The 26130-nt window shown below is 43.0% G+C and overlaps 1 protein-coding gene across 2 annotated transcripts in view; it reads right to left on the bottom strand.

The window, feature by feature from the left end:
- LACTB (lactamase beta) overlaps window positions 1-26130 on the bottom strand; it is a 67939-nt gene that overhangs the window by 18297 nt on the left and 23512 nt on the right. For both annotated transcript variants that reach the window (XM_073619139.1, XM_073619140.1), the window contains 3 exons: window positions 24069-24259; window positions 13609-13930; window positions 9655-9820 (listed from right to left, as the gene is read on the bottom strand). In XM_073619139.1, coding sequence (XP_073475240.1) covers window positions 9655-9820; window positions 13609-13930; window positions 24069-24259 — 679 coding nt within the window. The remainder of the gene's footprint in view (window positions 1-9654; window positions 9821-13608; window positions 13931-24068; window positions 24260-26130) is intronic.

The following is a 26130-nucleotide window of genomic DNA, read 5'->3' as shown; positions in this document are numbered from 1 at the left end:
GTAATGACAGCTTCAAGACTCCTCCTGTATGGAGAAACCAGTTGCATGCATTGCTCAGGTGTGATTTTGGCCCATTCTTCCACACAAATCTTGATGGTTCCGTGGGCCTCTTCTATGAACTCTGATATTTAGTTCTTTCCATAGATTTTCCATTGGATTCAAGTCAGGTGATTGGCTGGGCCATTCTAGCAGCTTTATTTTCTGTCTTTGAAACCAATTATGACTTTCCTTGGCTTGGTGTTTGGGATCATTGTCTTGCTGATATGTCCACCCTCGTTTAATCTTCATCATCCTGGTAGATGGCAGCAGATTTTAATCAAGAATGTCTTGGTACATTTTTCCCATTCACCCTTCCTTCAACGATATGAAGTTTGCCAGTACCGTATGCTTAAAAACAGTCTCACACTATGATGTTCCCACCTACAAACTTCACGGTTTGTATAGGGGTGATGTGCAGTGCCACTTAGCCTCCAAACATGGTGTGTATTATGGCATCTAAAGAGTTCAATTTTGGTCTCATCTGACCAGACTTTATTCTCCCAGTGTTTCACAAGCTTGTCTAAATGTTGTTCAGCAAACTTAAAACGAGCTTCAACATGCTTTTTCTTCAGCAATGGAGTCTTGCATGAGGAGTGTGCATACAGGCCATGGCAGTTGAGTGCATTAGTTATGGTTTTCTTTAAAACATTGTACCTGCTAATGCCAGGTTTTTCTGAAGCTCTTAACAAGTGGTCCTTGGCTCTTGGACAACTCTTCTGATAATTCCTTTCACTCCTCTGTCAGGAAATCTTGCGAGGAGCACCCGGTTGAGGCCGGTTGGTTTATGGTGAAATTATGTTCTTTTCACTTCCGGATAATGGCCCCAACAGTGCTCACTGGAACATTCAGAAGTTTAGAAATCCTTCTGTAACCAATGCCATCGGTATGTTTTACGACAATAAGGTTGCGAAGGTCTTGAGAGAGCACCTTGCATGAGATGTTTTGCGTGTGACACCTTGGAAATGAGACACCTTTTTATAGGCCATCAGTTGAGACTGAACCAGCTGATATTAACTGACAAGGAGCAGGATTTCTTTCTAATTACTGACAGATTTCAGCTGGTGTCTTGGCGTTTCATGCCTTTTTGCGCCTTACTTTCTTCATGGTTTTCAATACTTTTTCCCTATGTCACTCCATTTTACTACACATAACTTAAATTTCTGAACTTATTTGTTTTAGTTTCTTTGTATGTACAGATTGCATGGGTTGTTACCGACATGTGCTGAACATTTCATGCCAATAGCACCTTTAGAAATATATTAACCTAGAAAAATGGTAACGTGTTCAATTTTTATTTTACCGGTGCATGTGTATGTATATCTATCTATCTATCTATCTATCTACCGCCCTTCACATTTTTGTAAATATTTTATTATATCTTTTCATGTGACAACACTGAATAAATTCCACTTTGCTACAATGTAAAGTAGTGAGAGTACAGCTTGTATAACAGTGTACATTTGCTGTCCCTTCAAAATAACTCAACACACAGCCATTAATGTCTAAACCGCTGGCAACAAAAGTGAGCACACCTCTAAGTGAAAATGTCCAAATTTGGCCCAAAGTGTCAATATTTTGTGTGGCCACCATTATTTTCTAGCACTGCCTTAATCCTCTTGGGCATGGAGTTCACTAGAGCTTCACAGGTTGCCACTTGAGTCCTCTTCCACTCCACCATTATGACATCATGGAGCTGTGGAGATTAGAGACCTTGCACTTCTCCACCTTCTGTTTGAGGATGCCCCACACATGCTCAATAGGGTTTAGGTCTGGAGGCATGCTTGGCCAGTCCATCACCTTTACCCTCAGCTTCTTTAGCGAGGCAGTGGTCATCTTGGAGGTGTGTTTGGGGTCGTTATGTTAAAATACTGCCCTGTGGCCCAGTCTCCGAAGGGAGGGGATCACGCTCTGCTTCAGTATATCACAGTACATTTTGGCATTCATGGTTTCCTCAATGAACTGTAGCTTTCCAGTGCTAGCATCACTCATGCAGCCCCAGACCATGACACCTCCACCACAATGCTTGACTGTAGGCAAGATACACCTGTCTTTATACTCCCCACCTGCTTGCCGCCACACACGTTTGACACCATCTGAACCAAATAAGTTTATCTTGGTCTCATCAGACCACAGGACATGGTTCCAGTAATCCATGTCCTTAGTCTGCTTGTCTTCAGCAAACTGTTTGCGGGCTTTCTTGTGCATCATCTTTAGAAGAGGCTTCCTTCTGGGACGACAGCCATGCAGACCAATTTGATGCAGCATATGGTCTGAGCACTGACAGGCTGACCCCCCCCCCCCACCCCTTCAACCTCTGCAGCAATGCTGGCAGCACTCATACGTCTATTTCTCAAAGACAACCTCTGGATATAACGCTGAGCACATGCACTCAACTTCTTTGGTTGACCATGGCGGGGCCTGTTCGGAGTGGAACCTGTCCTGTTAAACTGCTGTATGGTCTTGGCTACCATGCTGCAGCTCAGTTTCAGGGTCTTGACAATCTTCTTATAGCCTAAGCCATCTTTATGTAGAGCAACAATTCTTTTTTAGATCCTCAGAGAGTTCTTTGCCATGAGGTGCAATGTTGACCTTCCAGTGACCAGTATGAGAGAGTGAGAGCGATAACACCAAATTTAACACACCTGCTCCCCATTCACACCTGGGACCTTGTAACACTAATAAGTCACATGACACCGGGGAAGGGAAAATGGCTAATTGGGCCCTATTTGGACATTTTCACTGAGGGATGTACTGACTTTTGTTGCCAGCGGTTTAGACATTAATAACTGTGTGTTGAGTTATTTTGAAGGGACAGCAAATTTACACTGTTATACAAGCTGTACACTTTAAATTGTAGCAAAGTGTCATTTCTTCAGTGTTGGTACATGAAAAGATATAATAAAATATTTACAAAAACTGTGAGGGGTGTACTCACTTTTGTGAGATACTATATACATACACACACACACACAGTATTTAAAAAGTGTACTCATGGGTTGGGCTGGAGTCCTGCTTTAACTGCACATTGGTTGCTTCTTAGCAGCACACAAGTGAAAGCAACAGGTTTTGGTCTCCTTGGCCATCTTTTTAGGGAGACATAAATCTGAATAAAGTAAAAAACATAAAACACTGTTTGGTGTTCATGATGTTGTCTGGAAGGCTGTAGTGTGGGAAAGCAGAATGTGGTCTATTTCACTGATGCAATGCTCTCGTCATACTCAGCATGTCGTGACAACCCCCAACTGCAAACTTGAACTGTTCAAAGCAATGATATGCTGCTGTATTTCTGGTTGACTACATATTGCACACACAGGCACTTGCGTATTCTTGAGTAAAAATAAATAAATAAAAAAATAAATAAAAAAAAGCAGCCTCAGCCTGACTACATCCAGGCCACGCACCCCAACATGTTTCGCCCCATCCACCTTACCTCCATGACTAAGCCCCGTGGGTGGGGCGAAACATGTCAAGGTGTTTGGCCTGGAAGGAGTCCAGCCAAGGGTCCTATCACCTATAACACGCTGGGCTTGTATGGTGTATGGTGGCTGAGATTTTTCTCTACTTGTTCTGTGGAGCACTCTTGCTCCTGTTTGAAGTCCAACCAGGTTTTCCGGTATTCTGTTTTTTTCCCCACATTCCAAAGCCAAGCTGCTAGGTTAATTGCTGCTTTCTAAAATTGGCCCTAGCATGTGTGCGCATGCAAGATGGGGACCTTGGATTGTAAGCAGTTTGAAGGGCAGGGACTTGTATGAATGTACAATATGTAATTGGCAGTGCTATATACTGTACCTATAATAATATAATGGATTTACTGGGAGGAAAATGTATTTTGCTCAATATACTGGATTAACAATGTCTGCATCTAGGTAATAAAAGCAGGGGTGCAGTGTCTGCTGGACATTTCTGTTTGAACCTGGGTTACAGCTTTAGGGTAAACATGTCACCAACATAGCTATAGAGCCAAGTTAAGTGATATGCAGACTTTGACTTTTGTTCTCTCCCCCTCTCCCTATTGCTCTTTTATTGGCATTTAAATGTGATTGACGGCCTCACTGACCAACAGCTAGGTTAAGGAAGTGGGAGAAAGCAGGGCCAAGCTTGATGTTACCAGAAACAATTTGATTTTCACATTAAGAATCTTATGTCTCTGGATCAACCAATTGTTATGACATACAGTTTTCACTAATGGTAACCTCTGCTTATGTATTTTTCATCAAATGAACAAAGGCACAAGCAGAGATTTGAACTGCCTTCTTTCAAATGCCCAGGAATTTTTTACATGTTTATTTTAAAAGGGGTTGTAAACCCTCGTTTTTTTTGTTTAAATAACAAACATGTCATACTTACCTCCACTGTGCAGTTGGTTTTGCACAGAGTGGCCCCAGTCCTCCTCTGCTGGGGTCCCTCAGCGGCGCTGGTGGCTCCTCCCCACATCGAGTGTCCACATTGGAGAAGACTCTCCTAAGGTGGACACCCGTGCAGGCGTGCTCCTGAGTCCTGCATCTGTGCCCATTCACACATAAAGTAGGACTCAGCCCTGCCCCCCGGCACCACGTCATTGGATTTAATTGACAGCAGCGGGAGCCAATGACTGCGCTGGTATCAATCTATCCAATCAGGACATGAGACACCAGCTATGGTGTGCTCATTCTCGGTCGGGGATGACAGCATTCAGGTAAGTAAAACGGGGGGATGCAGCACTACAGAAGGTTTTTCACCTTAAAGCAGAGTTCTGCTAAAAAGAAAAAAAATTAAAAAATCAGCAGCTACAAATACTGCAGCTGCTGACTTTTAATAATCGGACACATACCTGTCCCAGGGTCCAGCGATGCGGGGGAGAGAAGCCCCGTTCGTCTCCCCCTCCTTTCTGCGGCGCCAGCATTGTAAGTGTGGGCGCCCGGCTGTGGCTTCACAGCTGGGCACCCACTGCGCATGCGCGAGCCGTGACTGGCCGGGCAATCATCTGGGACCTGTGACGTGTACCAGATGATCGCCGAGAGGGAGGGGGAGAGGTGATCTCCCTTCCAAAAGGAGGAAGTGGGAGCTGGGACCCTCTAAAAAGAGGGTACTAGCTCCCCCCCCCCCCCAAAAAAAAAATGTCATGCCAAATGTGGCATGTCAGGGGGTCACCTCCCTTAAAGCAGAAGTTCCATTTTTGGGTGGAACTCCGCTTTAATGCATAGAATGCATTAAGGTGAAAAATCATGAGGGTTTACCCCTTTAACGTCTCTGGGTCCCTTTGGATTCTATAGTGCTTCTCATACGTATATGTACATTTGATAAGAAATCCTGTTCACAGACCATTATGGTATGTTTATATATGAAATACAGAAATCCCAGCTCACTGTCACAGCTTCATTGTGAATGGCCCCATATTAGGAAAAAATAGTTTACATATTTTTTTTGTCATAGAAAAGGACGAATGAGGTTATACAGTGATTAAAGCGTGGCTTCCCTGTCTGTTCTCCAGAATAAAACTTTACAGAAGGAGTCCTAACATATCAGAAATACAGATCTCTTTGTTCCCTTGCTGGACTGTTACTGCTCTCTAGATTTCCACCCCTCCTGTAGTTCCTACAGCTGAGTCAACAAAGTGTTTAAAATTGTGAGAAGATTTTGTGGTTGAGACTTTTTTTATATCACAAGACTTCAAACCTATCTCCATAGGCAGTGAATCTGTACTTTGTAGACTTTTCTAAATAGCTGCAGGATTGACAGTCTTTACACTGTCATATACCCAACACCACAACTACCATTACAGATAGAAAATCTTGGTATCCCCAGTTCATATTTGCTCTTTTTCCCTTGTTTTGTTTTAGAAGTGCGTTTGCCTTTCCCTTTCACCACCTCTACCAACAAGCCCATCAAGCTTCTTGATAGTAAATGGTAGTTATTTTAAAATAGGTTCCCACATACAGCAAGAAAAAAAATGAACTTATCAGCAAAACATGCAATCACTTAACCTCTTCCCACCTAAGGGTAAAACAAATCTAACAGCCTAAGCCCAATTTTGCAACTTTGACATGTGATAATAAAACCGTACATATAACCACAACTACTTTGTGCATCCAGGTGGATAATACCACACTTTGTTCAGGACAAATTGGGCTTTCATTTGGTGGTAAATGGTAATAGATATCTCCTGATTTTTTTTTTTTTATTAAAGAAAACCTGGCCCAAAATAGTAAAAATAAATAAATAAAAAGGAAGAAAAGCAAAACAATTCTCCTGCTCCTATCGATCGCAGCGATACCACATATGTGTATGTTAGTTGTTGTTTGTACCCATAGTACAGTCCAGAAACAATAGTGCGCATTTTGCTTTTTTTTTTTTTTTAAATCCTACCCAAAACACAAACACTGATACCAATTTAAGAAAAAAAAATACTCATCCCAACCTTTGACCCTTACCCAAACACTAACCATGGCAGTGACCTAGATCAAACCTTGATCTGGGTTTTTTTTTAATTTTTTTCAAATTTTTTTCTCTTCAAGGGCAGAGAATGATACAATGTATCTCTCCCATTCAAAGAGGCAGAAAAACGGGAGCGGACTTCACAGTGACTGATCAGTGTGACAGCCAATCAGAGGCCATCACAGCGATCAAGTAACCTGGAATCGGCCGTTCTGGGTCCCGATCATTAGAATTGGGCCTTGGGCTCTCGGTGAGACCCCAGTCTCCATGCTGGGAGCGCACCCCGCACAAAAGGGAGATACGCAAATATGCAGCCCCTTGGAAAAAGCCCAGTGCAGTGGGGCTGCATATTTGCATACGGTCGGTGTGAAGGAGTTAAACTCTCTCTGCTCAGCACTACTTTTGGTCATCATTCATTTTTTAAATCATTTGAGCCTGCTTCTGTCAAACAGGCATGCTGGAAAGCAGCATGCAATCCACGCTGGCAGCCAGTCTCCCTGTCAGAACACAATAGCTCAGCGGGGAGATCTCTATACTTGCATCGCATAGTTAGTATAGCGAGTTTCTCCCAAGCTCCTCAGTTTTAATTCGATCAGTATGCTGGGTTGAACGAAAAAAAAATCATAGGATTCTTTTATTTTTGGTACGTTTATTATATTTTTCCACCATAAAATTACCTGTTTTTCTGTCTTGCCAGAGGCTAACAGTTTGGAAAAAATGTGCATTTCCCTTTAAGTATATTGTCACATACATTTTGGAAACATCACAAGTGTCCCTGTAGTAATGGTACTTCAGTAATGCTCCTTACTGCTGCGGTTTTAAATGTATCTGCATCATTTACAAACATGTGAACTGCTCTCTTTAAGAAAATATTAAAGCTGAACATCCGATTAGAGTAAAAGATGGCAATTTAATCAAGTTATGTGTATAATAATTAAATATAGACAGTGTAAGTAACTGTGTCTTTAAATAGCTCTCCATAGTCCTCTGCACAGCAGGACTAGGAATGGAAAGGAAGTGGCACATTGGGTGCTAGTCAGGCTCCACTACACTGTAGAGTGTGTTGTCAATTAACCCTCTATGTTTTTTCATTAAAAGGAGGGAGCAGAATGATGACCTCATCCGGGAGGATTTTCTCTTGCTGTCCAATAGTCAAGCTGAAAGCAGTGACCAGCTGTAGTGCTTACTGCAGCACAGAAAAAAGGGAGCCAGTTGGCTAGTTTTTACTTTCTGGCAGGGGTATTTGCCTCACAAGACTGGTTGAACAGCGCAGCTTTAACAATAAGTGAGAGAGAATTACATTTGTACATTTTCTCCTAAAAATTATTTCACAGGGCTGGTAACTGCAGGAGGGCTTCCAGCTCCTGTGTTGTTTCAGCCATTGTACTTCTGTCTGGAGGCTAAGGGTAATCTGTACACAATATGCAGCATTTGAGCCAACAAGGTGAGACATGATGCTAGACTCATTACACAATTTACATATGGCAGTTAAAGTGGAGGAAAAGTTTAACTAAAAGTATTCCTAAGAATCTTCCCTCACTTTTCTCTGTAGCAGCTGCTCACTGACACAGGTGTGCTGGAGCTGCAAGATCATATGACTAGACTAGGTTAAAAAAACATAAGTGTACATATACATTTTATACAGGATAGGTAGGAGGAGGGGGAGAGGGAACATTTTTGGAAATAGTTATGCCCCGTACACACGGTCGGATTTTCGTGTTGTCGGAAATTCCGGCCGTGTGTGGGCTCCGTCGAACATTTTCCATCGGATTTTCCGACACACAAAGTTGGAGAGCAGGAGATAAAATTTTCCGACAACAAAATCCGTTGTCGGAAATTCCGATCGTGTGTACACAAATCCAACGGACAAAGTGCCACGCATGCTCAGAATAAATAAAGAGATGAAAGCTATTGGCCACTGCCCCGTTTATAGTCCAGACGTACGTGTTTTACGTCACCGCATTCAGAACGATCGGATTTTCCGACAACTTTGTGTGACCGTGTGTATGCAAGACAAGTTTGAGCCAACATCCGTCGGAAAAAATCCTAGGATTTTGTTGTCGGAATGTCCGAACAAAGTCCGACCGTGTGTACGCCCTATTAGACTTTTCTTCCACTTTAAGGAGTGCTAGGCAGGAATTAAAATGTCTGCCAAATGTCCTTTGTTAGTTATTATGTAAACCGGAGGTTGGCAAGCCATCAATCGCGATCGACCGCGTGGAGCCGACAGGTGGATGGTGACCACAGCTCTGCCTCCCCCCAGCCTTTGCTGCTCTGAAGTTCTCTGCAGAGTGGGAGGCATCATAGTGCTGGATGGAGGGCAGGAGCCGCCTCAGTGACTGGTTGCTAGGCGGTCCTAGCAACCAATCACCAGCTTGCCATTATGAAATGTTAACTCCAGCAGCTCCTGCTTCCACCCAGCACTATGTCATCTCCCAATCTCCGCTGTACACATGCTGGCAGGTAGGTAGTGCTACCTACACAGCGCTGTGTGTGTGTGCCCTTGTACGTGCGTGTGTGTGTGTGAAGGGGACAGAGGAGACACTGTTGGAGAGGGGATAGAGGACACTACAGTGGGGGGGGGGGGGGGGATTTGTGATGAGAAATAGACAGACGACACTGCTTTGGGGGACAGGGAGGCAGAGGACACTGCTTACAGGCGGCAGAGGACACTGCATTGGGGGGGAACAAGACACTACTATGGTGGGGGGGTGGATCATCAGAGGACACTACAGTAGAGGGTGTGATGTGAAGGGGGCAGAGAACACCTCTATGCGGGGCAGAGGACACTACAGTGGGAGGGTGATGCAAAGGGGACAGAGGACACTACTGTTTGGGGTGATATGAAGGGGGGCAGAGGGCACTACTGTGGAGGGGGGGGCCATGATCGGGGCAAAAGACACTACTGTGACACACTATGTGTTCTTCATGCCATCTTTTTATTTAGAGCTTGATATAATGTCCATCCCTCCCCTGCAGATCTTTGCCTTACTTCATGATGTCCAGGTAGATCTCAACCTCCGAAAGGTTGCCTACCCCTGATGTAAACGAAGCCCAACAGAAAAAAAAATTAAAAAAAGTATTATCAATACTACATCAAATAAGTCTTTAAAAAGAACACACTTTATAAAAATGGTTTCTATGTACCTTTTTTAATCACTACCCTTCCTCATTTATGTTTTCTATACAGTATGATATTACCTGGCTCTGTTGTATATAATAGGCTCATGTTCCTCAGCCACAGTATTCTTCATGCCCAGATCCCGGAACATCTGCATCATGTAATCCACAAACTTTTTTCCAGAAGCGCGTTCAACCACAGCGCTTAGCAAAGTCCACGCATGAGTAGAATACAGGAACTGTGTCCCTGGAGTGGAAAGGAACAGGCTTAAAAATGAACACAAGTGTGCAGAATGAAAGAAATATCAGAAAACAAGAGATATAAATATGTTCTGGTGTTAGAATCTGTAACAAAAGAGAAAATATAAATTGAAAAGCTATAGGTGTAGGTCCATTTATAGGTTTCAGAAGCTGCTCTTGCAAAGTATAATGCATAAACTAGCTGAGAAATGCAGGTGCTATAGTGACCACCGTCCCTCGCAATACCTATACAAAATAACAGATAACTGTATCAACATTCACCATCTGGCCTATTACCAGAACATGTACAACTTTTAAAAGACCTTTGTGTTCAATTTATACTTGCAATTACATTCTATATTTTCAAAGAATTCAGAACAGCCCAGTCTCAGATTCGAATAAGTAGTTCATTGAATAACCAAACACAGGGTAATGTACATGGTAAATAAACATATGTTGGATGCTAGCCATTCCTTTACTGTATGTTATAAATGACAGATGTATTAAAACTTGTGGTTACAAGCTGTCAGCTGATGTTTTCTTGTGTGGTTTTATTTGCCGACTATGAGGCAAGACCCAAGCTGATCAACGTTCAGGCCAGTTAGTGGGATGCCGGTCTTCGAAGCCACACAATATAAAAGTAACTCTACCCTGTCACGCGGCATCTGAGCAAAGCACCATGACTGGTCCATCTGGGCGTAACCTTTAGAGGCACACCGTAGATTGCCCTACCCACACTTTCTTGGAAAAAGTCATAAAGCTATAACAGTGATAAGCTTAGCTTTGTTTCCTGCTTCAAACAGAAACTATTCTTCCTGGTGATCGTAAAAAAAAAAAAAAAAAATTTATACTAACACAAAAGATGGCAGCCATACACGTGCCCATGATTTAACTACGAATTACCAGTTTTCATTTATTTTTATGTAGCTGAATCGGGAACAAACACACTATTATTAAAGATTGTTTTCCAGAAAACATGCAGACACTTCCAACACTGGCCCTAAAATGTGGGTTAGAGGGAAAAAACAAAACAAAAAACAAAACACAACACACAAAAAACGTATTTACGTGTACTTATGGAAATCATTTGAAAATAGATGTAATCACTGCCCAATAATTTCTGTGGTGAGGGCAGTGTCACTAGTGTCTACAATACACCTTGAAATTAAACTACACTGCATCTGAGCACCATAAACACTATTTAATTACTTTTTAATATTTAAAGTAAACTCCCCAACCATCCAATGTCTCCATGCTTTATTTTTCTGAGAAATTATTTTGAAAAACGCCGTTAGCGTTTCCGGGCATGGCCATCTTGAGTAAAGTCAGATGATTCATGCAGCATTTACTTCCTGGAACCCATCTGCCCTTAGCTCAGGCATGCATGCAGGAGGGTGTGCTTAGTGGAGAAAACCCCTCCTCCCCTCTGAAGACTCCAGGCATGTATGACAATTGCCTAGGCATGGAAACCAGGAAGTAGCTGAAAAAAAATGTAAAATAAAAATAATAAAAGTTTAAAACAAATATATACCTTTCTATCTATTTACTAATGCGAGTAGCGTAAGGATTACAAATAGTCAATGTTAAATGAGAGTTTCGCTTTAAAGTGGTTAAAACCTTACATATACCAGTGACCAGCCTCAGGTGATTCACGGAGATTAAACAAATCCTCTTACATACAGTAAGTAATACCCATTTTATCTGCAGCCCTCTCTCCTCTACATCAGTTGAATGTCCAGAATTTACACAGCATTTCTGAGCTTCCAGAGGCAGGTGGGGGGGATCTGACTTCACACACTGCACAGCTCAGAGAGGAGAGGTGAGGTGAGTGTTATCTGACACCTGAGTGGAGGGAACGGACACCCCCCCATCCAATCTTATAGGAAAACATGCAAAGCTGAGGCCATCAATCACAGGCTGTGTACTGGAACTCCCCTCCCTCATTGCTTTAAACCCCTTGGAGTCCCACAACCTTTTAGAAATGACTCTGAGAGATAGCAGAACAAAGAGGCAGAAATCGAAACTCTCGTGATTGAGGCAAATGCACCACTATAATTGTACATTTGTGCTCATAAGTTTACATACCCTGGCAGAATTTATGATCTCTTGGCCATTTTTCAGAGAATATGAATGAAAAAAAACTTTTCTTTTATTCATGGTTAGTGTTTGGCTGAAGCCATTTATTATCAATCAACTGTGTTTACTCTTTTTAAATCATAATCACAACAGAAACTACCCAAATGATCCTGATCAAAAGTTTACATACCCAGTTCTTAATGCCATGTATTGCCCCCTTTAACATCAATGACAGCTTGAAGTCTTTTGTGGTATTTGTGGATGAGGCTCTTTATCTTCTCAGATGGTAAAGCTGCCCATTCCTCTTGGCAAAAAGCCTCCAGTTCCTGTAAATTCTTGGGCTGTCTTGAGATCTCCCCAGAGTGGCTCAATGGTATTGAGGTCAGGAGACTGAGATGGCCACATCAGAACCTTCACTGTATTCTGCTGTAGCCAATGACAGGTCGACTTGGCCTTGTGTTTTGGATCATTGTCATGTTGGAATGTCCAAGTACGTCCCATGCGCAGCTTCCTGGCTGATGAATACAAATGTTTCCCCAGTATTTTTTGATAAAATAATGCATTCATCTTGCCATTAATTTTGACCAAATTTCCTGTGCCTTTGTAGCTCACACATCCCCAAAACATCAGTGATCCACCTTCATGTTTCACAGTAGGAATGGTGTACCTTTTATCATAGTCCTTGTTGACTCCTCTCCAAATGTAGCATTTATGGTTGTGGCCAAAAAGCTCAATTTTGGTCTCATCACTCCAAATGACTTTGTGCCAGAAGGTTTGAGGCTTGTCTCTGTGCTGTTTGGCGTATTGTAAGCGGGATACTTTGTGGCATTTGTGTAGTAATGGCTTTCTTCTGGCGACTCGACCGTGCAGCCCATCTTTCTTCACGTGCCTCCTTATTGTGCATCTTGAAACAGACACACCACATGTTTTCAGAGAGTTCTGTATTTCATCTGAAGCTATTTGTGGGTATTTCTTTGTGTTCCGAACAATTTTCCTGGCAGTTGTGGCTGAAATTTTAGTTGGTCTACCTGACCGTGGTTTGGTTTCAACAGAACTCCTCATTTTTTGACTTCTTGATTAGATTGAACACTGCTGATTGGCATTCTCAATTCCTTGGATATCTTTTTATATCCATTTCTAGTTTTATACAGTTCAACTACCTTTTCCCGCAGATCCTTTGACAATTCTTTTGCTTTCCCCATGACTCAGAATCCAGAAACATCAGTGCAGCACTGGCTGAAAGATGCAAGGGTCTGTCAGGAGTCTTTTAATAGCCATTCAAACCCCTTTGTGTCTACCTGTGTGCATGTTATCAAGCCAAAACCACTGGGGTATGTAAATTTTTGATCAGGGTCATTTGGGTAGTTTCCATAACCATGCGTGAAAGAAATGTTTTTGTGTTTTCATTCATATTCTTTGAAAAATGGCCAAGAAATCTTTTTTTTTTTAAATTACGAGCACAACTGTGTGATATATATTATATATATATATATTCATTATATAACCTTCCCAATCATTTTGTTCCCTGGTAACAAAAAAACTACATTTAAAAAACACATTTAAAATGAGCATAAATGTATGTTACAGTATTGTGCACCAAAATCGCATAACACTTCATGTGCATTCGTGTATTTGCACCCTGTAATGCTGTTCTACTGAAAAAAAAAAAAGAAACAGATGTTATGTATAGTACTAACCACTTGATTACACCATACATACCTGGCTTAAACACCAAAGGATCATTTTTAAAGAGCTCCAAGGAATCTATTACACTGTCAAATTTGTCCTTGATATAAAACTCTTCTGGTTCAAGAGCTTTAGCCTTCTTGGATTTTCTGCAGCCCGCTTCCTTGGTCTTGCCTTGTTCTTCTGCTTTACTCAGTCCAGTATTATTACACTGCTCTCTCTCTGTGCTGCTCTCTGGGGAAGTTGCAGCCTCAGAAATTTTTTTTGCAGTTCTTTTCCTGATTTTTTGGATGTCCTTGTCATAGTGTCTGATCCCACTTAGGTGAGAGGCCAACAACCTTGTTGTTATTGCCACCTACGATACAAGCCAACATTTAATAAATACAAACTAGAACCTACATACTGCACATAGACATACAAGCAACAAACTTGGCAGTTCTTATTAATTAATGATTTAAAGAACAACAATCTGTACTTACACATAGCAATCATACATATTTCAGACATTACAGCAGGAACACCAAGACCCCTTTCGCACTGGGGCGGGCGGGCATTGATGGTAAAATGCTGCTAGCTTTAGCAGCACTTTACCGTCATTTTAGCGGTGTTATTCAGCCGCTAGCGGGGCGCTTTTAACCCCCGCTAGCAGCCGAATAAAGGGTTAAATGCGCCCGTGTATCGCCGCTGCCGAGGCGATTCGGCAGCGGTGCCCATTCATTTCAATGGGCAGGAGAGGTGGAGGTGCGGTGTATACACTGCTCCTTCACCACCCCAAAGATTCTGCTTGCAGGACATTTTTTAACCTGCCAGCGCAGCGCCCCAGTGTGAAAGCACCCTAGTTTTTCAGGCGCTATTTTTAGCCCAAAAGCGCCTGAAAAACCCCCCAGTGTGAAAGGGGTCTAAAGAAAAGTGATCTTTGGTTGGTTGGATTACACCTCATTGCATGAATGACACACTGTGGAGGAAAACGTTCCACATAATGAACTGAAAGCGTGGCCTTGCTTTCCCGCAATGTAGAAAAATAGTCGTAAGTGTACAGTGTGACAGGTAAAATGAAAAAATCTAGCAGAAGGGAAGTAGGAAGTGTAAATTACAGCAATGCCCTGTGCTGTATCTAGAAAGGAAACAAGGGGAAATCCTCCACCGGTGAGGCACAACAATAAAGCACACACAGGATTTAACCTCTCTATCAAAATCTAAGGGCAAGCTTATACTACTTTCCATCACCAAAGAAAGGGGAACACCAAGGGTCCTGTCACGCATTTCTACTCCCTGCACTAAGTATACAGTATATTTCTAAATGTTTTTCACACTTTTCTATTCATTATGAACTAAAACATTCACATTTTTTAGAGAAGAGTATGCTTTTTTTCTAAATGCTCTGTGACCATACTCCTGATGAAGTAAAGCACTTAGAGGAACACGCCGGGGTTGATTTACTAAACCTGAAGAGTGAAAAATCTGGCGCAGTTGTGCATGGTAACCAATCAGCTTCTAACATCAGCTTGTTCAACTGCCCTGTAGCACTTTTACTGCTACAGGGCGGCAGCTGTGTGCAGTATCATGTATATATATGCACAAGATTCTGCACTTCCGCCTGCAAAGGGCGCGCGCTGCCAGCGAGCCACTTCTGCTGTGATAATTCACATCAGAAGCTGATCTGCGGGTGCTGTGTACTCGATGTCCTCCGGCAACCGCCAATCATCCGTAAACTACACAGAACGTGGATCTGCTGACATAAACAAGGCAGGCTGCCGTTCTGATGGGGGAAGGGATGGATTCTGTGTTACTGCAAAGCAGGGACTCAAATTCCCATAGTAAAAGCAGCACACATAGTAAACACACTGGCAAGGCACACTGTTAATCCTTTCATCGCCCTAGATGTTTAACCCCTTCCCAGCCAGTGTCATCAGTACAGTGACAGTGCATATTTTTTAGAACTGATCACTGTATTAGTGTCATTGGTTCCCGCAAAGTCTCAAAAGTGTCAGTTAGTGTTCAATTGTCCGCCGCAATATCCCAGTCCCGATATAAGAGTCACTGATCGGCGCCATTACTAGTATAATAATAAAAAATTAATATCCATAAATATATCCCATAGTTTGCAGACGCTATAGCTTTCAGGTAAACAAATCAATATACGCTTATAGGGATTTTTTTACCAAAAACATGTAGCAGAATACATATAGGAAGAAATTTGATTTTTTTACATTTTTTTTTTATTAGATGTGTTTTATAGCAGAAAGTTAAAAAAAATAGATTTTTTTTTCAAAATTGTCGGTCTTTTTTTTTTTGTTTATAGTGAAATAAAATAAAAAATGCAGTGATGATGAAATACCACCAAAAGAAAGCTCTATTTGTGGGGGAAAAAAATTTAAATTTAAAATTTGGGTACAGCGTTGCACGACCACCCAATTGTCAGTTAAACTAACACAGTGCCATATCACAAAAATGGCCTGGTCATATTGGGGGGGTAAATCTTCCGGAGGTCAAGTGGTTAAGCTTTGACAAAAAAAGTCACGCGCAAAGAGGCAGAGCCAACTGTCAATCAGACAGGTATATTTTGACAATACTGACCTGATCCTTCCAGAGCCTGGAACCTCCCTGCCCCAACAGCTGACTCTGGGTCACAGGAGAACTAAAGTAAGTGCATTTCTGTGACCCAAAAGAAAAGTATGGCCAAAAAAGCTTTGACCATACTTCTCTTTTAGAGGTAACCTTATTATATATAAGGTATATATCTGATTTTGCAATTGCATTTATTAGATATAAGTATTTACCCCCTTCCTGATTTTATTTTCAGATCATCAAACAAATGTTAATATTACACAAAGATAACCCGAGTAAATCCAAGATGCAGTTTTTAAATTATTATTTCATTTATTAAGTGAAAAAAGCCACACCCAGGCCTGGTTACTGCCAGACCCGTTGAATCAAGAAATCATATAAATAGAAGCTGTCTGACAAAGTGAAGCACTCTAACACAGTGGTCATCAACCCTGTCCTCAGGGCCCACTAACAGGCCAGGTTTTATGTATTACCTTGGGGAGATGCAGACTAGAATACTGCAATCACTGAGCAGCAAATGATATCACCTGTGATGTATTTCAGTTATCTTGCAAACCTGGCCTGTTAGTGGGCCCTGAGGACAGGGTTGATGACCACTGCTCTAACAGATCACAAAAAGCCACACATCATGCCACAATCTAACAAAAATTCAAGAACAGATGAGAAACAAAGTAATGTACATGTATCAGTCTAGGAAGAGTTTCAAAGCCATTTCTAAGGCTTTGGAACTCCAGTGAACCACGGGGAGACCTACTATCCACAAACGGATATAACTTGGAACAGTGGTGAACCTTCCCAGGAGTGGCCGGCCTACAAAAATTGCTCCAAGAGCATAATGACGACTCATCCAGGAGGTCATAAAAGAACCCAGAACAATATCTAAAGAACTGCAGGCCTCACTTGCCTCAGGTAAGATCAGTGTTCATGATTCAACAATAAGAAATTGGCAAACATGGCATCCATGGGAGGAATTCCAAGGCCAAAGTCACTGCTGACCAAAAACACAAACGCTCATCTCACATTTACCAAAAAACATCTCGATTATCCCCAAGACTTTTAGGAAAAGATTCTGTGGACTGATGAGACAAAAATTTTACTTTTTGGAAGGTGTGCGTCCCGTTACATCTAGCATAAAACTAATACAGCATTTCATAACAAGAACATCATACCAACAGTCAGACATGGTGGTGGTAGCGTGATGGTCTGGGGCTGTGTGACAAATATGCAAAAAAAAAAAAAAATAGAGTTAGGTACCTGGTAACTCTTTTTCTAAGAAGTCTTCCAGGGCAGCATCTGAGAGATAGGCTCCTCCTCCCTGAAACAGGAAACACATTAGTCCACCATTATAAATTTCACAGTCTTACCTGCGTGCCTCAGTTGTATTAAAGCACCGAAGGAAATCTCAGTAAATCTTAAAAGCTCCCCCGTTGTACCTGGTATTTGTCTTTTCAAGGGTGGGAACTAGTGCTGCCCTGGAAGACTTCTTAGAAAAAGAGTTACCAGGTACCTAACTCTATTTTCTCGAATCGTCTTCCAGGGCAGCATCTGAGAGGATGTATAAAGCAATACTTACTAGGGTGGGGATAGAAACTGGAGCACCTTGCGACCAAGTGCCTGGTCTTGGTCAGACAGCTGGTCTATGCGGTAGTGCCTTGAAGGTACTGAAGCTCGACCATGTCGCTGCCCTGCAGATCTGCTCCGGAGTTGCCCCTGCTTTCTCTGCGACCGAGGTAGCCCAGGCTCTGGTTGTGTGTGCTCTGATCCCGCTTGGCGGAGTGAGGCTTTGTGCCTCATAGGTCGTCTGTATGGCCATTCTTATCCATCTGCTGATGGTATTCTTGGAAGCCTGTTTCCCTTTGTTGACTCCTGCATAAAAGGACAAAAAAGGGAGGTCGTTCTTCGCCACTCCCACGTTCTTTCAAAGTATGTTTCCTACATCGCGTTTGTTGTGAGTGTGTCTCTTTTCGCTAGCCATAGATTTTGGAAGCAAAAGTATGATGATATTTTGGGGTCTGGAGAGAGAATTATTTTGTCTAAATGTATTAGGCAGTATGGTTCCATTATAGACAGTGCTTGGATTTCAGTACAGTCTTTAAGGTGAGGTTTTTGTCTGAGCTATCTTCCATCGGTACAAATGGAGGGGAAAGAAATCCTCTAAGTACTGTGGGCATGTCCCAAGTTGGAGTTCTATTCATTTTGGCTGGTCTAGCTCTTTTGAGTGACATCAGGAATCGCTTTATCAGCGGGTCCTCTGCTAGTCTTGTGTCTATGAACGAGTAGAGAGTGCTGCAACATGTACCTTCAGCGTACTTGGGGAAATATTTTTGTCTGCTCCATCTTGTAGAAAATCCAGGATTGTTGGGATTATTCCTCTTTTGGAATATGGTTTGTTTCTGTTCCAGGAGACAAACTTTTTTCCCTCACTTCCTCGTAGATCGCCCTAGTTCCGGGCTTCCTGCTGTTTAGGATGGTATCGATCCCATTGTCTGACAATCCTTTGTTCTGAAGTCTCACCCCTTCAGTACCCAGGCCAAAAGCTTCAGGATTCTGTGGTTCGGGTGGTTGACTGGGCCCCGCGATAGGAGATCTGGCTGGTCCGTCAGTGTCAGCTGAGGCTGGATGCTGAGGTTTTTCAAGTGGCTGAACCATGCCCTTTGTGGCCAGTGCAGTGCTATTAGTATCACCATTGCTCTCTCTCTGCCTTTATTTTTTGAATCACCCTTGGTATTATGGCAGTTGGAGGGAATGCATAACATAATTGCCATACCCAGCTCTGGTTGAAGGCGTCTATGCCGCTGTTGCCATCTATGGGGTCCAGAGAGAAGAATGTTGGTGATTTTGCAATCGCTTTGGAGACGTATAGATCTACCTCGGGTACTCCCCACTTTTAAATGACTTGTGCGAAGGTCGCTTTTTTCAGAGACCACTCCGTCTGTTTTATGGTCTTCCGGCTCAGGAAGTTTGCCAGCGTATTGTCTGTTCCTTTCAGATAGATAGCTGATATTGACTTTGTTTGATTCTGCCCATAGTAGGATTTTCTCCGTCAGCTTCATCAAGCTTCGGGACTTTGTCCCACCTTGTCTGTTTAGGTATACCACAGTGGTGACGTTTTCCGATTGTAACTTTACGTTTCTCCCCTGTATTGCTGGTTTGAACGCTTTTAATGCTTCCCCCACCGCTTTTAGCTCTCTCATGCTTGAGGAGGCTTGGGACCATTTGGAGGTCAATTTTCCCTGTGAGCAGAGGCCCTCCAAGTGTGCCCCCCAGCTTAGGGCACTGGCATCGGTGGTGATCCCGATTGGCTTGGATTGGGCCCATTTGCGTCCTTCGATGTATCGAAGTAGATTGAGCCACCATTGTAGTGTTAGTTTGACTGTGGTTGGAACAGGAAAGGACCTGTCTAGGGATGAGTGGCTGCCATCCCACTGGGACAGAATGTAGTTCTGTAGAGGTCTCATGTGAATCTGTGCCCAGGTGATAGCTGGAATAGAAGACATCATCAGTCCTAGTACGGTCATACCTTGTCTGAATGTTATGGCATTGGTCCTTATTAGGAAGGTTACTGCCTGTGTGATTTTTTTCGTTCTTTTCTTCCATTAGGAAGGTTTTCGTTAGTCTGGAGTCCAGTGTATATAGCCCAAATATACCACTCACTGGCTTGGGGTCATCTGTGACTTTTCTGCATTTATTATCCATCCCCGGTTTTGCAGATAGGATATACTTGTGCACAGGCTGCTTTCTAGGGCCTCTGCTGAGTCCGCAAAGATCAGTAAATCGTCTAAATATGGTATTATGCCAATACCTAGTTGTCTTAGACCTTTTAACGCTTCTGCCATTATCTTTGAGAAGATTTTTGGTGCAGAGGAGATGCCGAAAAGGAGAGCTGTGTATTGAGGGTGCGGCGTAGTTGCTGGCCCTTGTACTGCGAACCTTAGGAATTTTTGGATGACCCTCCTTTATGGGGACATGTAGGTAGGCATCCTATAGGCCTATTGTCGCCATAAATGTCTCCCGTGGAAGGATGTCATGTCTTTGGAGTGTGGGAGGAAACCGGAGTACCTGGAGGAAACCCACGCAGGCACAGGGAGAACAATCAAACTCCAGGCAGGTAGTGTCGTGGTTGGGATATGAACCAGCGACCCTTTTTACTGCTAGGTGAGAGTGCTACCCACTACACCACTGTGCTGCCCTCCCTAGGCGTGTCTCTCTCCAGAAGTTCTTGAAGCTGGGTTAGCCAGATTGATAAAGTCCGGGCTGTGCAGGTGGAAGCTATTGCCGGATTTCCATGGGGTCACTTAAGGTACCTGCGTCGTCAAAGGCCAAGTCAGATTTATTTGTGACTTTTGCCAGAGAAGCATCCACTTTGGGGCATTTAGCCCAGGTTTTGGTGTCCGTCTCTGCAAACGGGTCTGCGTTTGACTGTGGCTGGCATGAAGAGTTTCTTCTCTGGGTCTTCCCACTCTTTTTTTAAAAGATATCTTTATGAGTTTGGTGTAGAGGGAATGTACTAGGCTTTCTGGGTTGTAGCTCTTTATACATCTCGTCATGTATTGTGAGTTCTGCGGATTTATGTTCTTTAATACCTAGCGTGTCCGCTATGGCTTTTAGAAGGCTATTCGTATCCCCTGATAGAAATAAAGTTGCCCTCTGAAACCGCATCTCCTGAAGGAACGCATATCCGGTGGTAGACGGGGTATTGGTCTGACTGACGCTTGATGGCGCTTCTAACTTTTTAATAGCTGAGCGTAGAGGCGCCATGGTGCTCTGTATTTCTTTCTTGAAAGAGCTGAGCAGATCTTTCAGATACCCTTGCGATTCTTTGGCCACCATTTTGTCTATACATTTTTGATATAGGGTTTTTTTTTTTTTTTTCCTTCTGGGGAAAACCGGTGGCTGCACAAAGCACATGTTTTGTTGCTTTCCACTTCCCTTTCCTCAGGGGTCTTTGCCTGAAATCAAGCACAAAAAAGGTCCCCATGAGGTAGGCGTGTAAAGGCTGCCTGTAAGTAGGCAGTTTTACAGTAAAGTTAAGTCAGAGGTGACTCTTGAGTATTCTGGCTTACCTTGGAGCTGTCCTGGCTTGCAGGATCTGCAGGGCAGAGAAGCGTCAGACATGGTCAGCCACCAGGATCCTCTGCTTAGAGGGGCCTTTTTAACTGCTTCCTGCTTAAGCTCCGGCCCCGCCCCCAGCTGACCCCGTGCAGGTTGGTGGATATACCTGCACATGCCACTGCAATTGGTATCCTCCCTTCTGGGCCCAATAGGGAGGGGGACTCTGCTGCAGTATGCATGTATATTGATATATTTGCCATGATTAAAAATCTTTTTTTTTAATTCCCGCCCCCGGAAGTGATGTAACCGTAGCCCACTTTGTATCCCTGGAAGCAGGCTCCAGGAAAATGGCCGCTAACCCAGAAGTGTCTCCGACGCCATCTTGGTACACCCCACCAAGCCTCCATGAGGAGAGGCTTGTTTTGCAGTGTGTAGAGGACGCCGATCGCGGCAAAAAAACAGGCAATCAAGTGGGCGGCGGGTGCGGACATCACAGGGGTAGGAGAGGAACAAAAAATAAGCAGTGAGGCACCTACCGGTCCGGCGTGGCAGTGGCTGTAATCAGGGGGTAAGGCATCCATGCACCCACACCACTGTACGCTCTTCATGTCTGGGAGTATGTTACCAGAGTTTGCACATGGAGTTCCCTGGTGAAAAAACTGCAGCAGGTCCCCTGAGCAGTGGCATGGGGGAAATGTCAGTGCATTATTGCAGCTTGGGGGGATGATTGCAGACCCCTCTGTAGGGGTGAAATCTCAGGCAGAGCAATACTGCTCAAATATGCTGCCCCTGCTCGCCCTCCCAAGGCCCGCTGGGCTGGATGGGATGCTGGCAGGGAGTCTCCTGCAACTAGCACAGAGACTGAAGTAAAATAACAAACGTTTCTTTTGCAGCTCCTGTGGGTCCGGAGGAAACACAAACAACTGAGGCACGCAGGTAAGACTGTGAAATTTATAATGGTGGACTAATGTGTTTCCTGTTTCAGGGAGGAGGAGCCTATCTCTCAGATGCTGCCCTGGAAGACGATTCGAGAAAATTAAAATTCAGAGGGGGGAAATGCTTTTTCACAGCACTGTGTGTGTATATAAAATTTTATATATTATATACACACATACACACACACATATATATATACATACACATATTTTTTTTTTTAGAGGTCGACCGATATATCGGGCGATTTTTGGCATTTTTTAATTGAAGGACATTGGCTGATTGTGCTGCAAACTAGGCCTATTAATTTATGCACTAGCTTGTTCACACAGGGGCGTTCCGACTTGCGGGGCGACTCAGCATGCCCCTGCACAGCGCGACTTTAGCGCGACTTGCAAATTACTTCTGTAATAGAAGTCAAAGCAAATCGCCTGAAGTCTCCCCATTGGAGCAACTTGAGTCTCTCCTATCTGGGCAACCTGCCAAGTCTGAGAACATTGCTGATAAGAAGCAAAGAGATACAATGTTTCTACTTATCAAAGGAATGAACTCGGTGTGTAGAAGATCTCAGTTTAACCATTTAAAGTGGAGTTCCACTGGTTTTTGAGTTTATTAAAAGTCAGCAGCTACAAAAAGTATACCTGCTGACTTAGCTGTCCCACGGTCCAGCGATGAGGCCGCTCGAACCCTCCGTTCTCTCCCCCTCCTCTTTGCGGCGCCGACATTGTGAGTGTGGGCGCCCGGCTGTGACAGTTTGCGGCTTCACAGCCGGCCGCAGCGCTGCGCTCCGTCAATGGCCAGGCAATGTTCTGGGACCTGTGACATGTCTCAGAACATTGCTGGGAGGGAGGGGTCGCTTAGGCGGTCAGAAGTCTGAAGAAGGAAGTGGGACAGGAAGTCCCACTCCAAACCAGGTACCCAGCCCCCCCCCCCCCCCCCAAAAAATGACATGCCAATTGTGGCATGTCAGGGGGCGAGGAGTACTTAAAGCGGAAGTTCCACTTTTGGGTGGAACTCCGCTTTAAAGACAATCTTTTCTGTCGTGTTGCTTACAAGTAAAAATCCAGAATTTTCTGCTAGAAAATCACTTAGAAGCCCGAAACATTATATATATTTTTTTAGCAGAGACGCTAGAGAATAAAATGACGGTTGTTGCAATATTTTATGTCATACAGTATTTGCGCAGCAGTCTTTCAAATGCAATTTTTTTGGACAAAGTTTTGATTACCAGTTTTTGTGTATTTAATATTTAATATACATAGTTTTTTTTAAATCTAAATTATACATACAAGTGCACTGATTGGAGGCTTGTTGTGTTTAATAAATGTTTAATTTAAGAAATTTTCTGTATCACTTCTCATTACTTAACTGTTAGATTTTATGAGATGAAGGGAAAAAAAATAAAAATAAATAAAATCGGCCTAAAATATCGGTCCAAAAAGAAAAAAACGGCATCATATAATCGACATCGACCAGAGAAAAACCCATATCAGTTGATATCACATACACACACACACTGTACACATCATAAAAACCTTCCTCCAGTATGTAATGTTTGGGCCTGAACACTGTAATACGAGGGAGGAGTTGTCTTCATGAAATTAGCTTTAACGTCGCCCAACACAGAGCTTACAAGCTTACACAGGGTTTGACTCCAGACTCCAATTGAACAAAAGAATAGAAGGAGAACATGCCAAAAAGTGACAATGACAAAAAGGGGATTGTTCTTTTAAGAGACTCAGTCACTTTGCCCCAAATGAGCAAAGCAACAGAGTCTTGTTACCTATCAGTATAACCATTTCAATAAAATTTATATGATATTCTTATATTAAAATATACGTCTGCCCTTTAAAAAAATATGATTAACTAGCAAAATATAGGCAAAGTTGAGCAGCTCCAACATCATTGCAATATTAATAAATGCTTGTGACTTTTCACACCTTTTCACCTTCAAACTCCTTTTCTGGGAACTCCGGTACATACTTCTGCACTGGTGCGTCTAGATCTAGCCGACCCTCCTCCCAAAGCTTGGCCACTGCCGTCATAGTAAAAGATTTGCTGATACTGGCTACACGCATGACACTGTCTGCTGAACACGGAATCCGGTTCTCCACATCAGCAAACCCAAGCCCTATGGGAACAGAGTACAAGGTGCAATGCGATGTATGTTACTTTATGGATTTTTATAAATCTAATCGTGACCTCTTAGATCACTAGTGAAGGACCTTTCGAATTATTGTCATAAGTGCAATGTTTGTATCCCATAAGTTATGACCTCATTTGGGGCTACAGGAACACTTTTGACGGTCATTAATATTGAAATATGCTGCAGACATTAGGAGTGGTGCAAGTAAGAGCAAGAAACATGTTGATTATTTCCTACTGCAGACACCTGGCTGTATTAGCTATGAGTAGTGATACATTAAAGTGTTTGTTAACCACTTCCCGACTGCCGCACGACTATATACGTCCTAATTTTGAACGGGGATATCGTTGTTATGGCAGCAGTTAGCTGCCATAACCCCGGTATCCCCGTTTTCGTGCGGCGGCCGGCTTTCAGATAAAAGTGGTCCCTGCGGCGGATTCGCCACAAGATCACTTTTATCGGTGGCGGGAGAGGGGCCCCCCCCTCCCGCCGCGATCCGGTGCCCTCCGCCGCTTACCGGAGCCGTCGGTAGCGGCGGAGGCGATCGCATCCTGCTCAGTGGTTTGTCTGGAGACGAGTGAGGCCAAGATGGTGCTCACTCGTTTCCATGACACTGCTGGGCGGAAGCGACGTCAAAACGTCACTTCCGTCCACGCCTCTTAAAGGCATATTTTTTCAAATGTCATTTTTCTAAATGACTTTTTTTTTTTTTTTTTTATTGCATTTTAGTGTAAATATGAGATCTGAGGTCTTTTTGACCCCAGATCTTATATTTAAGAGGTCCTGCCATGCTTTTTTTTATTACAAGGGATGTTTACATTCCTTGTAATAGGAATAAAAGTGACACAATTTTTTTTTTTTTTTTAAACAGTGTAAAAATAAATAAAATATTGTAAAATAAATAATAAAAATAAAAAAAAAATTTTTAAAACCCCCCTGTCCCGACGAGCTCGCACGCAGAAGCGAACGCATACGCGAGTAGCGCCTGCATATGAAAACGGTGGTCAAACCACACATGTGAGGTATCGCCGCGACCGGTAGAGCGAGAGCAATAATTCTAGCCCTAGACCTCCTCTGTAGCGCAAAATATGCAACCTGTAGAATTTTTTAAACGTCCCCTATGGAGATTTTTGAAGTTTGACGCCATTCCACGAGCGGGCGCAATTTTCAAGCATGACATGTTGGGTATCAATTTACTTGGCGTAACATTATATTTCACAATATAAAAAAAAAATAGGGATAACTTTACTGTTGTTTTATTTTTTTATTCAAAAAAGTGAAATTTTTCCAAAAAAAGTGCGCTTATAAGACCGCTGCGCAAATACGGTGCAAAAAAAAGTATTGCAATGACCGCCATTGTATTCTCTAGGGTGTTAGAAGAAAAACCATATATATTGTTTGGGGGTTCTAAGTAATTTTCTAGCAGAAAAACCTGTTTTAAACATGTAAACACCTAAAATCCAAAACGAGGCTGGTCCTTAAGTGGTTAAGGAAATATTAAAAGACTATGCCAGCCCCTCTATTAGAGGCTGGCATAGCACACAGTGTAAGTTGTATTTAAAAAGAAGCAGTGTAAACACTGAATTTCAGCTGTCTTCAGGCCGGTCACATCACTCGCGTCCCCTTTCCAGCTCTGAGGGAGGTCATGTGGCCGCTCGTCTCCTCCGTAGTAGCCATCCATTGGAGCTGGAAAGCGGCCGCTAGTCACGTGACCGGCCTGAAGACAGCTGAAATTCAGTATTTACACTGCTCGTTTTTAAATACAACTTACACGGTGTGCTATGCCAGCCTCTAATAGAGGGCCTGACAGTGACAAATTTAATATTTTATTATTACAATAATGGCGGCGGGGGGTG

The sequence above is a fragment of the Aquarana catesbeiana genome, linkage group LG03, assembly GCF_042186555.1.
Source record: "Aquarana catesbeiana isolate 2022-GZ linkage group LG03, ASM4218655v1, whole genome shotgun sequence".
NCBI classification, from domain to species: domain Eukaryota; kingdom Metazoa; phylum Chordata; class Amphibia; order Anura; family Ranidae; genus Aquarana; species Aquarana catesbeiana.
Note: the sequence above shows the minus strand (reverse complement) of the source record. Positions and strands in the feature narration are given on the sequence as shown.